This window comes from Candidozyma duobushaemuli, assembly GCF_002926085.2.
Source record: "Candidozyma duobushaemuli strain B09383 chromosome Unknown B_B09383, whole genome shotgun sequence".
Taxonomy (NCBI): domain Eukaryota; kingdom Fungi; phylum Ascomycota; class Pichiomycetes; order Serinales; family Metschnikowiaceae; genus Candidozyma; species Candidozyma duobushaemuli.
In genome coordinates, this window is record NW_020289895.1 from 2,806,804 (window position 1) to 2,824,240 (window position 17,437).

A 17,437-nucleotide genomic window follows, 5' to 3' on the forward strand; every position below is an offset into this window, starting at 1 on the left:
AAAGGAGTGATACGCTCTGCGCAAGATAATAGATGAATTGGCTCTTTCCAGCACCGAGTAGTTTTTCTTCAAGAAGCTGTTGATGTGGTGCTCGATTAACTACACTCTTTCGCGCATCAAGCACGTACTTTGAGATAAGATATCTTGCTTTTTATCAAATCACAAGAATTGTCGCGAGCTGCGGATGACGGCTTCAATATACCAGTGTTTTTGCAATATAAACTAAACCTTTGCATTAATCAATCGTTCGAAACCAGTCTCGAACCCAAACTTGCTAGGTGCAATCAAGGATCCAGTGCACGGTTGAATCGGCTTCATGTCGGTACCAGAAGCTCTCTATGTGGCTGGCTATGTTCTCCAGATTGTTTCATACGTGCTTGCTACTGAGAAGGTATCCCGAAAGGGAAACGTACTTGGACTTTCTTGCGACTTCATTTCCTATTCTTGGCTATGGTTCGTATCTAACGTTTACTTTGGTGGTAATTACCTAGCATCCACGTATGTTGTCTTCCAATATGCCAACAGGTATCCCGAATATCCCACGTTTTATACCTCAAAACTTGTATTCTTCCTTGACTGTTTGGGACTAGCAGCAACAAGCTGCCTAATGTACCAGATTTTTAGGAAATACAGGTCAACGAGGAAAGGCAACGAGGCATTGGGTATGCTATTCTACTTTGTGATTACCCTTGTCATACTTGGTCTTGTGTGGCTACTATGGAACTATGCTCGTGGACAAGAGACCCTCAATGAGCTTGACATTGCCAACTACTTCTGGCTTGTGGCGTATATGAGCTTCTCATTCAGGCTTATCTCACAATGCTCAACTAACTGGTTTTTCTCGAGATTCCACATTATTCACAAAAACTTCATGCTCCTCCAAACCGTCTCACTATTCTTATTGACGAGTAGTTTGGTGAGCTACAGAGTGCGCGGGACTAGCTGGTATGAGCTTCCTACAAATATTGTCTCCTCAGAATCCTTGCTCCTAAACTGGATTTGCATGGCCGTTCTACTCTACCAAATTCAGATATACGGCAGCAACAAGGCCGTCTTAGGTCGATGAGATGGCCGTTACTCGCTAGCTCATTTGCAGCCGTTAGGTTGCAGCGCACTGATCTGCCTGCACGATCTATCATATCGGTATGAAAATTTGGTTTGCCGACCGGTGCCATGAATCAGATTCGTTCTTTTACAACCACTGCTTCATGCCTAGCCAAAAAAGGGGCACAGGCGACGAAACCAAAGTATCTAGGTAGGGTCAGTAACAATCTCTCTCTGGGAGTTGTAGGCCTCGCCAACGTGGGGAAGTCGACGTTTTTCCAGGCCATCACCAAGTCCACTCTTGGCAACCCTGCCAATTATCCATATGCCACGATTGATCCTTCGATGTCTCTCATTGTGGTGGAAAGCCCAAAGCTTGACCACCTTCAAAAATTGTATGGATCAGCGAAGAAGGTGCCCACGTCCATGACGATATATGATATTGCAGGTCTCACAAGAAATGCAGCACTGGGTGAGGGTCTAGGCAACAAGTTTTTGGCCGATATTCGTCAGGTTGACGGAGTGTTTCACGTGGTTCGAGGATTCCGGGACGACGAAATTACGCACATTGAGCACAACGTGGACCCTGTGAGAGATATGACCATCGTGACCGATGAGCTCATTCTCAAGGACTTGGACTACATTGAGATTGGGCTTGAACAGGCACAGAAAGCCTTGAAGAAGCCCCAAGCGGACAAGGGGAAAATACAGTTTGAGATCGACACGCTCAACAAGCTTCTGGATCTTCTATACCTGGGCAGGAAGGTGAGCACTGTGGAGTGGAGCAACGAGGAGATCGACATTATCAACCCATTAAACCTTCTCACGGCTAAGCCCACCGTGGTATTGCTTAACGTGAACGAGGCTGACTACCAGAATGACTCCAACGAGTTTAAGGAGGCCGTGCAAGGGTGGATCCAGGAGAATTGTCCGGAAGACCAGTTGATGTTATTTTCAGCAGCGTATGAAACACAGCTAAATGAAAAAAGAGACAATGTGGAGGAACTCGAGGCTTACATGGCCGAGCATGGCCACAAGGGGAGCGCCATGAGTGGAATTGTGGACAAGATGCGGTCTGCGCTTCGTCTTGTTTCATTCTACACGTGTGGGCCCAAAGAGGCGCATCAGTGGACGGTTCGGGAGGGATCTCTAGCACCCGAAGCCGCTGGAACCATCCACACTGACCTCCAGAAAACCTTCATTTCAGCACAAGTGTACAAGTGGAAAGATCTCCAGGACGAGCAGCCGCCGTTAGACGAGGCTGGGCTTAGATCAAAGGGCAAGCAGCATCGGCAGGGCAAAGCTTACGTGATCGAGGATGGCGACGTTTTAGTGGTGAAGGCGGCAGGAGGCAAGGCCAGGTGAAGTGGTTGCAAACACATGCGGTTGTGTATGTGACGGCGGTTTAAATAGCGGATACAGAATGACGTGCAAATAGAGACGGTGGGGATAGGCGAGCATACTCGAAACGGAAGTAGCGAGATGATTGCCGAAGCAGACGATCCCACGGGCCGATGGATCCCCCAAACCAAGAAAAAAAACAAAAAAACAAATAACTTGACAGCTGACATCTTCCGACAATTTTTCTTATCATTCCCTCGTAGCGCCTAAATGGGAATTGCACGGCTCCTCGAATTACCGTATCAGTTGCTCGCCCGGAAGCGTCGAAGCAGGATTAAGCGCTGTGGCCTCCGTTGGCTTGGGCATTTTGTGTTGTGACCTTCAGCCCACCTAAGCATCACGTCGGGATTGTTCCGCCCCCTTGTCCATCATTGCTCCATGAGGCATACTTTTTGATCTGCCCGGCTAGCAGGAACAATGCCGTCATTCTCCAGACAATGCTACCCTCACAAGACCGTTCCCGCACTTGGCACCAACGGTGTGTCAAGTGGGCACTCATTGGGGGAAAAAAAATGGCCCCTTTCAACTCGAAACCGTAAAGTTTCTCCTGCAAAATATCCTCTGAAACTGCCCCTTTGGTGAACCGTTCTACGGATCGCTGCCTGGTCTCCACCTTCCCCTCCGTGGAGCACTTCGCATTCCTTCACAGCGACCGTTTCTTTGCGGTGCGTTTTACTGGACTGAGTTTTTTTCTGCGTCGCTGCCCCATCTATCTCGCATATCTTATCTCAACTCCCGCCCGGTCCGCCCTCCTCCTACCTGGACCTTCTTTTCGTTTATTCCGTTGCCACTGCATCCATCCTTCATTGACATCCCGCCCAACGCTCCCGTGCCACCTTATGGTGATAAGACTCGCTGCTACTGCTCACAACCGAATGCTTGGGTCCTTTTACAACTACCTCTTTGGCGCCAGGCTGGCTGCCTCGCCCAAGACCCATCCTTACTCCACCGACAACGTGGCCCTCCCCGCTGACGCTGCTGCCTCGTTCCACCCGCGTTTGACCACCATTTTCCAGCAGTTGGACGCCATCGCCCCCAGGTTCACCACAAAGGGCTCCAATATCGACATCTTGACGTCGCCGCAAGACTTTTACGAAACCCTCAAACACAAGATCTTACATGCATCCAACCACGTGTTCCTCAGCTCTTTGTACGTGGGCAAGGGCCAGGTGGAGCTCGTGGAGACGCTCGCCGAGGCCTTGGCCAAGAACGTCGAGTTGAAGGTGTTTATTTTGACCGATGCGTTACGTGGAACAAGGGAGGCCCCCAACAACCCGTCCTCCGCCTCCTTGCTCGTCACACTTGTCGAGAAATTCGGCAAGCACAGAGTCGATATTAGAATGTACCATACTCCTCACTTGAGCGGCTTCAAGAAGAACTTGGCCCCTAAGCGTGTCAACGAGAGCTTTGGTCTCCAGCACATGAAGCTCTATGGTTTCGACAATGAGGTCATGCTTTCTGGTGCCAACTTATCCCACGATTACTTCACTGACCGCCAGGACCGTTACTACTTGTTCAAAGACGCCGCCATCACCGATTACTACTTCAAGATCCACAAGGCTGTTTCCAGCCTCTCCTACCAGCTCTTGCCATCCACCAAGCCCCACAAATACCAGACTTTCCGCTTGTCATGGCCAACCTCCAACAGGTCCTGTGAGCCAGACATGAACTTCCAGCGCTTCATCTCCGACTCCTCCTACCTCCTTGAGCCATTGTTGAAGCAGCATCAACTTTCGGCTTTCGAGCAATACTCCGACACAAATGAGTTTGACACCATCGTGTACCCTGTATCCCAATTCACTCCTTTATTCCCAGCTCAGAACGACGCATCAACAGAGAAGCCCGCCGTGTTACGCCTTTTGTCTTACTTGGACTCGTCCAAGATCAAATGGTGGTTCACCGCTGGTTATTTCAACATGCTTCCGCAGATCCAGGACAGATTGTGCAATGGAAAAGCTGAAGGCACCGTTATCACGGCATCTGCTAAAGCCAACTCTTTCTACAAATCCCCTGGTGTCTCTTACTACATTCCCGAGGCATATCTTTTGATTGCAAAGAAGTTTTTGGAGGAGCTTAGGCGCAGAGGAAAAGAGAGTCTCATCAAATTGTACGAATGGCAGAACGGTGTTGTGAATACCCCTGGTGGCTGGACATACCATGCAAAGGGTTTATGGATCACCGTTCCCGAGGAAGAGGAGCCCTCAATTACTGTGGTCGGCTCCTCAAACTTCACCAAGCGTGCTTATTCGTGTGACTTAGAGAGCAATGCTATCATCGTTACAAAAAATCAAGATTTGAAGCATCGCATGCGCTCTGAGATTGATAACTTGATGACTTATGCTCATCCATTGGAGCTCGAGGATTTTGACCCAAAGCTCAAACAGACTGAAGAGAAGCAGGAAGATAGAATTGACGCACAAGGTAATCCTGTGACTCCCGAGGAAATCTACGAAATTGGAGAGGATCGTAAGATCAGCTACGGTGTTCACTTGGCATTGAAGTTCTTTGGTGGTAAACTATAAATCAACCAGGGTGCTTATAATGGGTAAACAAGTCGTAATTTCACTGGAGCAGCGAGGAAGCAGTTGCTGTCGAGGCTCAAGTAGTCCACATACTTATCGAACGGATAAGAGTTGCATGAATAGAATGTTGTATTACCATCATGAGCCAAGAAGCCCTCCTGCTTGTGGAATCCGCTAAACGTTATCTCTTTGTCAAAGAGCAACGTCAAATCACGCTTTTGATCAGCCTCCCAGGTTTGAACTGAAACAAATTCATTGGTTCTTGCATTTCTCAAGAGATCATCTTCATCGAAATAGAAGAGTTGTGGCCCCAGCACTGGCGACCCTTCAGTGTTGTATGCCAGATCGGACACTAGAATTGCCAGGTTGGTATGGTTTCTGACGAAGAATATGTCTTGATCATTTTCTCGGTAAACACGAAGTTCAAACTGCTTTGGAGTGGGACATGCCACGGCACACCAGAATAAGAAGACGATTGTGAAAACGGACAGAATCATGTTGATGGTCTCCCTAAGCAGAGGCGCCAGCCCCTTATATATCTATCGAAAGTATAAATAGAATTGATGACGATGCAACCAGAATTTCAGACAAAGACGGAGCGGCTATTGCCACGGGGATTTTTGGCAACACTACAGGACATTTCCGTAGAAATACTCTACCAGAGCCGTAGAAGACGGGGTTCCCACTGCATACGAACGAGGCTGATATGTGACCAGTTCACGGTTCTATTTTTGAAATCCGTAAATGACAAAATGTATCGGAGCCCCTTCAATAAAGACTAAAGTAGAACACTGAGATGTCGTCAATTGGAGGATGTACATCCATACCATGAGCTTCCTGTCAAATAGGCTAGCGATCAGGTTAATCTCACCGATGTCCCACGACTTGATGGATCAACGTATACCTTCTCGAATCTGAACGACGCATAAAACAATGGATGGACAAAGTATTAAGGCAGAAAGCTTAAGGAAGCACATTCCGGACCAGAATTGACAATCCCATAGAGGTAAGTTATCGCTTGAGCACAGTTATGCACTACGATGTCAGATTCTTCTGATATCGGGAAACAAAGCCGCAGATTACCATTGCATGAAAGAATACGCCGCAAATCGGAGTATCAACGTGATTTCGCTTGCACCGGATATCTAGACAACAGAAAAACATATCAACACTTGGCGGGTTGAATTCGGTCGGCTGTGGTATCCTTAGAGTCAGTGGGGTATTGTACAGACAATGCCGATCCCCGAAAGTGCTTTGTGACACTTGATCTGTACGTTGTACTTCCAGTCTGCTATCCAGGTTTTCGACAATTTCGGCGTTACAATCCCTTTCTGATATAATTGGTACTTACAAGTAACAATGATGAACAGCTCCATAAGCTTCAAAGTTTGTTTCATTCCTCGGATGCAATAAAACAAGACCAGTGCCATGCTCATATTGAGTTGTCTGTAGAGGGCAATACAATTGGGAAATTAAGTTACAATAAAATCAGCACATGCGACTTTTCAGGTGAAGTAAGAAAAGAAAAGGATATAGTTTTGCATCTTCCGTGTTGTACTCTAGCATGAATTCAAATGCAACCAATTGATCGTAGTTGGGCAAAAGCTGAATGTTAAGATTAGCCTACACAAATTATTTTTTTAGATCTAAATTCGATAAATAAAAAACCTTTTATCCAACCTGTTCGGAACATATGGTGAATTTGGTGATGAATTTAAAGGTTTTTTTTTTTTTTATCGATTGATGGTAGGACTTGAATACAACCACGGCTCCATACATCCTGCCTCTTGTTCGATCACGTGCGCGTGAACCCTTATGCAGTTCTATAGAACAAGCACCTTCATATAAGAGCGCGTGGTCTTCTTTAGCATAACATCCGAGATAGTTTAGTGGCTAGAATTACCGCTTGTCGCGTGGTAGACCGGGGTTCAATTCCCCGTCTCGGAGCTTTACTAGCGCAAGTGGTTTAGTGGTAAAATCCAACGTTGCCATCGTTGGGCCCCCGGTTCGATTCCGGGCTTGCGCATACTTTTTTTGCATCTACCAGAGCATGGGTTTTAGCATTTACAATGCTCACTCACAATTACTGGTGGGGTGCAACGCTCGCCCAGAGCTGCCAGTTTCACTATTACATCAAATCTCCTTTTCAGAATTTATCTCTAGGTATACTCAACTAAGTGATGTCCTTCTATTTTCTCTTTGCCAAACTTTTTGAAGACATTTGATGTGGTGAAGTGGTTGGAACTATGTGCTGGACCTGCATACACGGTTACGTGGATCCATTTTTTCAATGAGAAAACTCTGTGAAGATTCTTACAGACCCACCCATGTCGCTCTTCAGAACAACCACCGGGGCTGGTATTGGGCTCGCTTCGTCCAGCTCTATACTAGGTGGATTTACTCAAATCCGTACGGCCACGAAAAGAGTGAGTGGTTCGAAAACCAACAAAAACGACTCCGCGGGTCGTAGATTGGGTCCCAAGAAGTTTGAGAATAATTTCGTCAATCCCGGCGAAATCATCATGAGACAAAGAGGTTCCAAAATCCATCCTGGTGAAAATGTTGCCATCGGCCGTGATCACACGATATTCGCCATGGAGCCTGGCTACGTCAAGTTCTACTTGGACCCATTCCACCCATTGAGAAAATTTGTGGGTGTTGCATTAAAGAAGGAATATACATTACCTGTGGATCACTTTGCTCCACGTGTGAGAAGATTTGGCTACGAGCAGATTCTAGACGAAGCTGATGCCAAGAAGGAGGAGGAGCATATGAGCAGAAAGGAATATCTTGCCCAGGATGAGTTGAAGCAGATGAAGGTGAAGAGAGAAAATGCTGAAAAGCTGTGGAAAAGAAATGCTCTCAGTCAATTGAAAGAGCAGTTCCCAGCTATCACTGAACCTGAATTGGCCACTGAAAGACTTTATCAAGTTGCCGCCCTCATGAAGACAGGACAAACTTTGGAACAAGCTAGAGACCAAGTGACTTTCAACTACTATTTCGAGCAGCAGTTGGCTGTGAGACGTGGTGAACTTCTGCAGGAGGAGCTCAACACCAAGTTTGACCAATACAAGAAGTTCTCTTCCGAATTGGATCTTGCTTTGGCATTGGACCACAAAACCAGACTTCACACGCCATTCTCAGCCGAAGAGCATCAACAGAAGAAGGATGAGATTCTCTCAAAACTTGATAGTGAGTTTACTGGCATTATTCTCAGGGATGCGCAGAAAAAGGCCATAGTCGAGCTTTTGAGCACTCCTGGTGTTTTCTCAAGCGAGGAGATCTTTGTGCTCAAGCAGAAGTATATCCCTGCGGTGTTGCCTGAGTCTGTGCCTGGCACCGTGCTTGACATCCCCAGGGGTAAGAAGTTGCCAGATAATGCGGTGGTAGTGAAGACGTTTGACCCTAAGACAAGGTCATTGAGAAGAGTTGTGAGAACGAAGGAAGCGTTTCCATAAGCGGTACATGTACATAGATAAAGGTGGATATTGATACAGTTGTAGGAGATAATCGGAGGAATCCTAGATTTTGATCTCTTGCAAAAATTTATATGTTGGTCTGAGTTTTCTTGGGGATGTCTGGAAGAGCATCAGTGATAGCATGTACTGACTCCATGCGTACTGCACCTTTCGTTAGGGTGCCATCCGCCATTAATATTCTGAGGGCTCTTACGTCGTCCCGATCTAGCCTTTCGAAACAAAATAACGTTATTCTGAAGAGGGGACATTTTGAGTTCTTTTGTGGTACCGATGCCTGTTGGATAGCGCACCGAGCATCGTCATGAGCAGGAAGGTTTGAAGCACACGATCTCAGGAACAATAGGAAGAGATGTCGGAGCATATACAATTACAGAGAAGCACTGACAAAACCTGAGCTGATCTTCTAGGAAGAATCTCCACCCCCTCTATTGCACAAAATCGTGAACGTTTTCATCAATTTTCTCGGCGTTTCCCCACTCTATATCCGAAATGGTGTGGGAGATAAGACCGCAAAGTGAGAAAATAGTATCTTGGTCACGGCTTAGTTTTTTGCACCCAAGCTCGCACAATGGCTGTCAAAGTGAGAAAGATCCATAGCGTTAATCCTTCCAAGATTGGCTAAATTCCGCATAAGTATACTGCCAAATTTGTATCGTGGACAAAAAAAAAAGTGCCGTTTCCAAACACCCGAGGGATCGGTCTGCGTCGGTAATACGCGGCGCTAATTCTATGCTGCATGGTGCGGAATCTGGGACGGACTATATAATCGTACCATATAACGTTTTCTCTGCATCGACGACAATGGTGAGTCTTCCAGACGAAAACAAAAAGTCCAACAAGAAGTTTGGCATTGCTGCTGTGGCGGCTCTTGTGTTGGCAATAGTTTTGGCATTCACTGATGTTGCTGGTTATGCACGGATTGCAGTGACTCCAATTACATCGGAGCACTGCCCAATTCTCGATATCTACAGACCCAAGTCATTTTACGAGGACAATTCCACCGTGGTGGAGATTTTGACTGGGGAGAAGTTTTTCAAGGCTGCTACCGAAAGAATGTCCCAGGCGGTTCAGGTGGACACGCAGATCTACGACAATCCTCCCACAGTTGAGGACGACCCAGAGTACTGGACCAAATTTATCAAGTTCCACGAATACTTAAAAACCGCTTTTCCAGCCGTCCACGAGCACTTGGAGGTGGTCAAGATCAACACATACAGTTTAGTTTACATCTGGAAGGGCTCCAATCCTGACCTTAAGCCCTTGATGTTGGCTGCACACCAAGATGTTGTTCCTGTTCAGGAAGATACTCTCAAGAATTGGACATATCCTCCATTTTCAGGACATTTCGATGGTGAAAAGGTGTATGGTCGTGGTGCCACTGATTGTAAAAACGTGTTAGTCTCAATCATGGAGAGCTTGGAGCTTTTAGTCAAGCTGGGATTCAAGCCCGAGAGAGGAATCATTGCCGCTTTTGGTCAAGACGAAGAAGTATCTGGCCTCCTTGGAGCCCATAAAATTAACGAATACTTGATTGAGAGATTTGGTGAGAAGTCTATTTACGCCATTATTGATGAAGGGACCTTCGTTATGAGGAACCCAGTCACAAAGAATCTTATTGGTCTTCCTGCTACCAGTGAGAAGGGATACATTGATATGGCTGTTGAACTCACCCAGCGTGGTGGGCACTCCTCCATGCCACCAGACCATACCGCCATTGGTATTATCTCCGAATTGGTGGCTAAAATCGAGGCCGAGCCATTTGAGCCACTTCTCACTACAGCGAATCCATCCTTCGAGTTCCTTCAATGCACAGCTGCTCACGATCATGAGGGAATATTGCCCAAGTTTTTCAGACAGCTGGTGTTACGTGCTGGTTACGACAAGGTCGCCAACTCGATTGTTGTCAAGGCTTTGTCCCTGAACTTGGTCACTCGCTACTTGATCAGAACTTCTCAAGCCGTTGACATCATCAAAGGTGGTGAGAAGATGAACGCCTTGCCTGAAAATGCAAAGATTATGGTCAATCACAGAGTCGCTGTCGAGACAAGTTTGGAAGATATTCAGGCCAAGTTCGTCAAGAGAGTGAGCGAGGTTGCTAAGAAGCATGATATCGGTCTCGTTGCATTCGGTGAGCAGGTGCTTGAGCCTACTTTGAACGGCCAATTCGAAGTCAAGATTCAAGGACGATACACCAGAACTGCTCCAGTGACCCCAACTGGAGATAGGCTCTGGCAGATTTTGGGTGGTGTCACCAGACATATTATTGAAGACTTCGTGTTTACTGACCTTGACCAACCACTTGTGGTTTCTCCTAGTATCATGCCTGCCAGTACAGACACTAGACATTACTGGAACTTGACTGACCATATCTATAGGTACAGTGCAATGTACGTGGAAGATTTCAAGACACTTAACATTCACAGTGTGGATGAGAATGTCCCTATGAAATCACACGTTCAATTGATTGCGTTTTTCTACGAGTTTATCCAACTGGTTCTGGAAAACAAATAGACTAAAGCAGGAGAATAAACGCTTCTAGATCATGCATGTATATTCCTATCGGGATCACTGTGGCTTCAGAAAATCAGCACCTGAGTCCCTTCATGACAATGGACTTAGCGCAGTCAAAAAATTAGTCAGCGCTTCGCTTCACCTACGCCAAGTTCAACGTATTTTCATTGATATATCCGTATCCTATAGTACATGTCAATAATGCTACCTAGCACCCAGCATGTAACATTACCAATCTTTAATGCTATGACTCTAGTTCAAGTCCTTCTTTTCCAAAGGATTGTATCTCAAGAATTTTTCAATCAAGTCGACGTGGGTCAACACCATTCTTCTGCAGCAGTATCTCTTCAACTTAAGCTGATCAAGAGCATCACCCTCAGTTAAGGTCTCATCTTGCAACAAGTTCAAATAAGTCTCCCACTTGTCACCAACAACTTTGCCACAAGAGAAACAGCGGATAGGAATGATCATCGCTGTTGTTTATGAAAACGATCTCTTTGATGAGAATTCGAGATGGTCAATTATGAGATTTTTTCTGTGTACCAGAGATGTTGAAGGTGCACGGGTGTAGAGTATACCAAAGGCATCTCGGATGCTTTGACCCCTTTTAGATAGACATGGGTCTCCTGGTGAGTCTGATCAAAATAAAACTAGTTCAGCTTCCCACTGGAATATTGAATATCACAATTCACTCTGTATATTTCCAGAGTTGGGAACGTCAAGTTGAATCACATGATTTATATCACGCGCACCTCTTCTCAGGCATCTCATAAAAATTCCAAGAGTCCAAATCCAACAACCTCACCAATGGAGTTTCCTAGTTCCTGGCGAGTTACGGTGTCTTCTGGAGGTACTCCTGTGTTCTTCAAACATGGATCCACCTTCCCCGCAGTTGTTTCAAAGGACGGCGCTCACACCGTTGTCATTCTTTCTTACCAGATCAGAGTATACTACAACGCTACCAGACAATGCGTTAGGGTGGTGAATATGGATATTCATGATGCTATTGCAGCCCATATGGATGAGAACAATGACTCGCAGGTGATCATATTTACGTCCAAGCAGAGGGTCCTTTACGTGAATTGGAAGGAAAACGTTGCTCATCCTGTGGTAGCGAAGCAGCATATCACTCCAGAAAACATACATTTGCAAGATGTGTTCTTGATCGATGATACGAATTACTATGCCGCTGGGCTCACTGGTGATACTAGTGACAATTCTCCCAAGAGGCTCACGCTATATCTGGTGGATAAAGAGACCGCCAAAGCCACTGTCGTGCTTAGTCTTACCGATGTCTCACGGTACGCCATTTCGAGAAGTGCATCCCACCTAGCAGTGTTACAGAAAAATATTGTTTCAGTATATGATCTCAAAGTTGGCATCAGCATATTGAAAAAGACAGGCGAATCACAGAACGGCTCTGCCTCTACTCAAGAAGTCTTGGAACAAGGTAAGCTTAGCATGGCATACACTGGTGCTCCAGCACTGAGGATGGCTATCAGTGATCAAGCACTTGTTGCTGTGGCTTCTTCATTTGGCCCAATCTACCTTTTGTACCCCCTGGAGAGGGATAGAAAAGATGGCAACGACTCAGGAAATCAGCGTACATTCAAATGGCACTTCGATGGAGCCACAGCTCTTACATTTTCTGCTGACCAGCGTTACTTGATATCTGGAGGTACAGAAAAGGTCTTGGTAATCTGGAATCTCGAGCTGGGCAAAACACAGTTCTTGCCTCGACTTGGCGGAGCAGTCACCGCAATAGCCATTGATCCTAATCGCCAAGATCAGTACAATATTATGCTTTCACCGATTGCCACTGGATCAGGTGCTATTGCCGAACACCAAAGTGAAATCCTTGTCATTTCTGCTGTTGACCTTATTTCTCGCCTCGCAGTTGCCCCTTGTAGACCACAAATGTCGATGTCGCTTGATAACTCCAGAAAGAAGATAAGGCAGCAACTCAAGAAGAAGAAGGCAGCTTTGGAGGACGACAGTGACTTGGACAGTGGTAATGAGGATGAAGAATCTTCAAAACCTGCTCGCCACGGAAATCCCGAGCTTTTCGATATCTTGAGACCTGACATTAGTGCCTCGACCATCATAAACCCTCAAACCAATCACCTTTACTTTCCTAATGGACTGACGATACAAGCATTTGATCTTGTTCGCGGCGAACAAGCATTTATTCAGCATGTTGCTCCACAACTCGATATCGGTAGAGTGAAAAGCGAGCTCAAAATTGCCGACCCTCAAGTCGAAAAGGTTGTCTTCACCCACAATGGTAAGTGGATGTGCACATTTGACCTGATGCCAAAGTCCGACTTGGACAATCTCCTCTCCAAAAACGATACTGCTTTTGCACTCAAATTTTGGTCCTGGTCGAGCGAAGAATCTCGTTGGCACCTCGCCTCTAAAATCGTTGATCCACATGGCCCGGGTCTTCCTGTCGGTGCGATAGTTGCCCTGCCAAACGCTGAAGTTGTTGCTACAGTTGATACAAACGGCGGTATTCGTCTCTGGCGTCCTCGTCCAGCAGCAGCACCCAAATCCAGCAGAAAACAAACAATTGCCACTAGAGCTCCCACTGTCTGGACGCTTCGCCGTGCTCTTTCACCTTCAGCGCTGGTGTCTGCTCCAGTTGCTGCTGCTTGGTCTCCAGACTTCTCTTTGTTGGTGGTGAGTCACAACACTGAGACAAATGCATATGACCCACTGCTGCTTGACCCTGTCGACTTTACGCTTCCTCGTCTCTCTGCCCCAGTGGAGTTCTTGGCAGTGTTGAACACTCATTTGGTGCTTGCGCTGGCAACACAGGTGTTGCTGTTCAATCTTGTTAGTGGCCACGAAACTAATTTGGGAGCCAAGCTTCTTGACTACGGTGTCCGCAACTTGGTAGCAGTGGACGTTCAAAGGAATTTGATCGCGGTGGCTGTCAATCAAACCAATGCCAATGCTCGTGCCGGTAGCAAAATCTTGGTTTTCCAGCCTGGCAAATTGACTCCAATTCATGAAACGGCTCACAAGCAAATGGTGGTGTCCCTCACATCTCTGCCATCCGGGTTCGTGTTTGTTGATACAGCATGTCGTGCAGCAACGATCAGCCCAGTGACAAGAGACTTGGAAACTACTAACGATCTCACAGAACAGATGCATAACTTGTTGGTTAGTGCCCAAGCCGCAGCCAATGTATTGCAAACTCGTTCGGTCGAGAGTACAGCTGTTTCAGCAGAAACGGAACCAGAACAAGATGCCGACAAATGGACGGCGCATCGTCTTGTTGATCTTCCTTCCATTGAGCCCGTCTTCGCTAATGTGGACGGTATGGCATTGGACACGTTATTTGAGCGTGTTGTGAGGGCGGTGCAGTGAGCATCACCCAACGGTTTATAGATATATCTTTGCATCAAAATGTACATTAATATTCTATTTATAAGCGGCAATTGATTATGACCACCACTTACCCTGTGGCTTCTCGTCAACCTTATGCCTCTGGAAAGCCAAGATGCCTTCGATCTTGCGCATTGCTTCCTCCAAAAGATCTTTCCTCTCTTGTAGTTCGATATGCTTTCTGATTTTGGGGTCTTCTTTGGCAAAACTTTCCATCTGTTCACGACTCAAGTTACCAAAGAACTCTTCATCTAGCTTTCTTGGAAAGTTATAGTAAAAGTCACTCAATAGTTCCACGTTCAAGAACAAAATCGCGGTGGATGTCAATTTCGAAGACACAGCATCCATGAAAATTTCTGGGCATTGGTATTTGTTGTCCTTGACCTTGCACTTCTTCAGGTTCTTGATGAAAGAGTAACGCATCTTTAAAAGCTTCATTCTCTCCTTGAGGAAAATGGCGTACTTGCCCCTCTCGATCAAGGTTTTTGAGAACCCAAGCGTCTCGTTATTATCGTCGATCTCGGTTCGTCTCTCGCCATTAAGCTTTTCCAAGTAAGTCACAATCTGCTGTAGTTTGCGCCCACCAACCAGCTTTCGTAGAGCCCCATAGACATTATCACACTGTCTTAGCTCTTCCTTGAGGAGGTCAACGGCTGATTCTTTGCTGGAATTCCATTCTCTGTCCTCAATTTCCACCTCATACTTGTAGGGTTTGATACAATTCTCGACTTGATCTGCAGTTGAATAGTACTTTGACTTCAATACAGATTTTGCTGCGTCCTCGACGGCCTTCCTTGCCATTGGATGATTAGCCAATTGTGTTTTTTCGACCAAGTTGTTGATCTCAGTGACAATTGCTTCCGTCAACATAGCTGTCGAAAGTCTTCCAACACCAAGTTTTGTCAAAGAGCTAGTAGCCAAGTCAAGCTTCTTGTGCCAGTAGCTTTCCTCATCAACAGACAGAAGCTGAGAGAGTTCCCTCAAATCTGGTTCAGCAGATGCATAACCATCCGCACCCTTCAATTCGAAGGGCTTGTTCCAGTACCTCTCGGCAAGGAGGTCCAAAACTTTTTGATCAAGTTCATTCTTCAAAAGGGCCTTCAATTCATTTCTTGAGAATTTTTGACTGAGCTCCTTTATAGCGACTTTCAATAAATCGATGTTGTTCGCAAGGTACATTTGCGGAGTAAGGGAACGGTCATTGAACTCGACCTTAAACTGGTAAGCAGTTTCCTCCAATTCCAGTTGGATAGCGAGGTGAGTAGGCCTTAACGAAGCCGACATAGACTTTTCGAGGACCTTCATGAGCTTCTTTTTAAGATTTCTCGATCCTGTCACTGTACCAATAAAGGCATCTTTATTCTCCTTCAAGAATTGATACTCAAAGTTTTGTTGAGCGACGTAGGCTTGGAAGCCACTGATGACTTTCCTGCTGAACAAGCCGGATCCAGATTTGCCAGAGTTGGGAGCTCTTGTAATAACGCCAACGTAACCCATTCTCAAGGGGTACTTTCTATTAAGCAAAATCGCACGAGCCTTCTCTGGCTCTACCAAGTCAAGCTTAGTAATGACACCAAGAGTTCTTTCGCCCATGGGGTCAGCCATCTTTGCAGCTCGCAAAGCAGATGAATTTGCCAAATCCACATCTGCTGCAGAAATGGCCAAGATGATATTGGGCGCCTCCAAGTACCGGTTACAGAGAGCTCTGATCTTCTGCTTGAGTTCAACCGGCTGATCAGCTGCTTCCACCTGGATGTACCCCGGCAAATCAACCAAGGAAAGGTCTGGCACTTTCGGTGACCTAATTGTCATCTGAATGGGGTCATTCGATATGCATTCGGTAGAAGGAACGGCCATGTTCAAGTCAAACAAAGTCTTTTGAACTTGTGTGAAATCCGAGAGGTTGAACAACTTCAAAGCTGGAAATTCCGCTGTCTCACTGGCTGAATCAGGAGAATTGATCAAGGTGAGCTCGATGGGGCGTCTAGTGACCATGTTATTACCTTTAGGCAAGAACTCTTGGCCAACAATAGCCTCCAAGACGGAAGACTTACCGCTAGATTGAGAACCCACAACAACGATCAGTGGAAGTTTAAGGGTCTCTGATTGGGGGTCCACAGCTGTGAGTATGTTTCTGATCTCTATCATTTGTCTGGTTAAATTAAGCATGTCATCAGTCGTTTCATCATTCTCTAGATCTAGAGGCTCATCGTCATCCTGGTCAATGAGAGTCTCCTCATCTTCCTCGACTTCCTCATCTTCCGCAGCGGTCTCTTCTTCATCAGTGGATAATCCAACAGCGGCTGCTGTGGCACCTACCGCAGCTGCATCTGAGCCGCCGTCTCCTCCACTACCTCCGCCTTCTGACCCTGACTCTTTATTGCCGCCAAGCCCCTTGAAGGCATCACCGGTCTTATCGAAAAGGTCACTGGTGAAATCTTTGAAAGCAGTGAATCTGTCTGTGGTATACTGCTGAGCTTGCTCGACCTTGTATGCAACGTAGGTACCCCCAGCGGCCATGGTGCCGCCTATGTAGGCTGGAATTTTTGTGGCACGGGCGATGACTTTGATGAAGCCAATGTTTCTTCGGAAAACTAGGTTTGGCTTAGCAAGATGAGTATGTGTGGAGCGTATGAAGGGCGATCTGTTCATTAGATGCAAGAACATCTTTGGCTGCACGGATCTAAACGACCGTAGGTGATGCCGCAGAAGTAGCCCCGCACGAAACATTCAAAATGTGAATTAAGTGTATTTGCTGTGGTCAGTAGTAGGAGTGGTTTGATGTTTTTGGGGGCCGCGAAGTATGGAGTTACTGATATGATGTGCAGGTGCTTTGCCTCCGAGCAAGCTAGGAAAGCACAGAACAAAATTTCTCGAGATTGATCGTATTAGATGAAAGAGGCTTGTTGAAAGTGCAAAAAGAAAACAAAATTGCCCCCTGCCAGAATTGAACTAGCGACCTTTGCATTACAAGTGCAACGCTCTACCACTAAGCTAAGGGGGCAAAATGCAGGGTATTCTCGCGAAACTGATATATGTCCTGAGAGCCGATGATGGTCTTATATGCAGGCCACACGTTCAATTTTTTAG

General features: G+C 46.3%; 6 protein-coding genes and 3 non-coding genes across 9 annotated transcripts; 7 read left to right on the forward strand and 2 right to left on the reverse strand. All coding sequences in view use genetic code 12, as the record gives it.

Moving 5' to 3' along the window:
- Nucleotides 1-316: 316 nt before the first annotated feature.
- Nucleotides 317-2,409, forward strand: CXQ87_002680 (GTP-binding protein YchF; the record flags this gene model as incomplete). The annotated part of the gene is made up of 2 exons (XM_025481179.1): nt 317-781; nt 1,312-2,409. The coding sequence occupies 2 exons, from the start codon at nt 317-319 to the stop codon at nt 2,407-2,409; spliced, it is 1,563 nt and encodes a 520-aa protein (XP_025335479.1).
- An 875-nt stretch (nt 2,410-3,284) lies between these two features.
- PEL1 (CDP-diacylglycerol--glycerol-3-phosphate 3-phosphatidyltransferase) lies at nt 3,285-4,967 on the forward strand (the record flags this gene model as incomplete). Its single annotated transcript, XM_025481180.1, has 1 exon — nt 3,285-4,967. The coding sequence occupies one exon, from the start codon at nt 3,285-3,287 to the stop codon at nt 4,965-4,967; it is 1,683 nt and encodes a 560-aa protein (XP_025335480.1).
- A 1,875-nt stretch (nt 4,968-6,842) lies between these two features.
- CXQ87_002682 lies at nt 6,843-6,914 on the forward strand. Its single transcript has one exon. It is a non-coding gene; the product is annotated as a tRNA-Asp (tRNA).
- Nucleotides 6,915-6,922: 8 nt separating this feature from the next.
- On the forward strand, nt 6,923-6,993 carry CXQ87_002683. Its single transcript has one exon. It is a non-coding gene; the product is annotated as a tRNA-Gly (tRNA).
- A 301-nt stretch (nt 6,994-7,294) lies between these two features.
- MRP7 (mitochondrial 54S ribosomal protein bL27m) lies at nt 7,295-8,425 on the forward strand (the record flags this gene model as incomplete). Its single annotated transcript, XM_025481181.1, has 1 exon — nt 7,295-8,425. The coding sequence occupies one exon, from the start codon at nt 7,295-7,297 to the stop codon at nt 8,423-8,425; it is 1,131 nt and encodes a 376-aa protein (XP_025335481.1).
- An 822-nt stretch (nt 8,426-9,247) lies between these two features.
- On the forward strand, nt 9,248-10,957 carry CXQ87_002685 (Gly-Xaa carboxypeptidase; the record flags this gene model as incomplete). The annotated part of the gene is made up of 1 exon (XM_025481182.1): nt 9,248-10,957. One exon carries the CDS (start codon nt 9,248-9,250, stop codon nt 10,955-10,957), a length of 1,710 nt encoding a protein of 569 aa, XP_025335482.1.
- Nucleotides 10,958-11,764: 807 nt separating this feature from the next.
- On the forward strand, nt 11,765-14,329 carry NAN1 (Nan1p; the record flags this gene model as incomplete). The annotated part of the gene is made up of 1 exon (XM_025481183.1): nt 11,765-14,329. One exon carries the CDS (start codon nt 11,765-11,767, stop codon nt 14,327-14,329), a length of 2,565 nt encoding a protein of 854 aa, XP_025335483.1.
- Nucleotides 14,330-14,404: 75 nt separating this feature from the next.
- Nucleotides 14,405-16,867, reverse strand: CXQ87_002687 (dynamin-related GTPase; the record flags this gene model as incomplete). The annotated part of the gene is made up of 1 exon (XM_025481184.1): nt 14,405-16,867. The coding sequence occupies one exon, from the start codon at nt 16,865-16,867 to the stop codon at nt 14,405-14,407; it is 2,463 nt and encodes an 820-aa protein (XP_025335484.1).
- A 412-nt stretch (nt 16,868-17,279) lies between these two features.
- Nucleotides 17,280-17,351, reverse strand: CXQ87_002688. Its single transcript has one exon. It is a non-coding gene; the product is annotated as a tRNA-Thr (tRNA).
- Nucleotides 17,352-17,437: the final 86 nt, after the last annotated feature.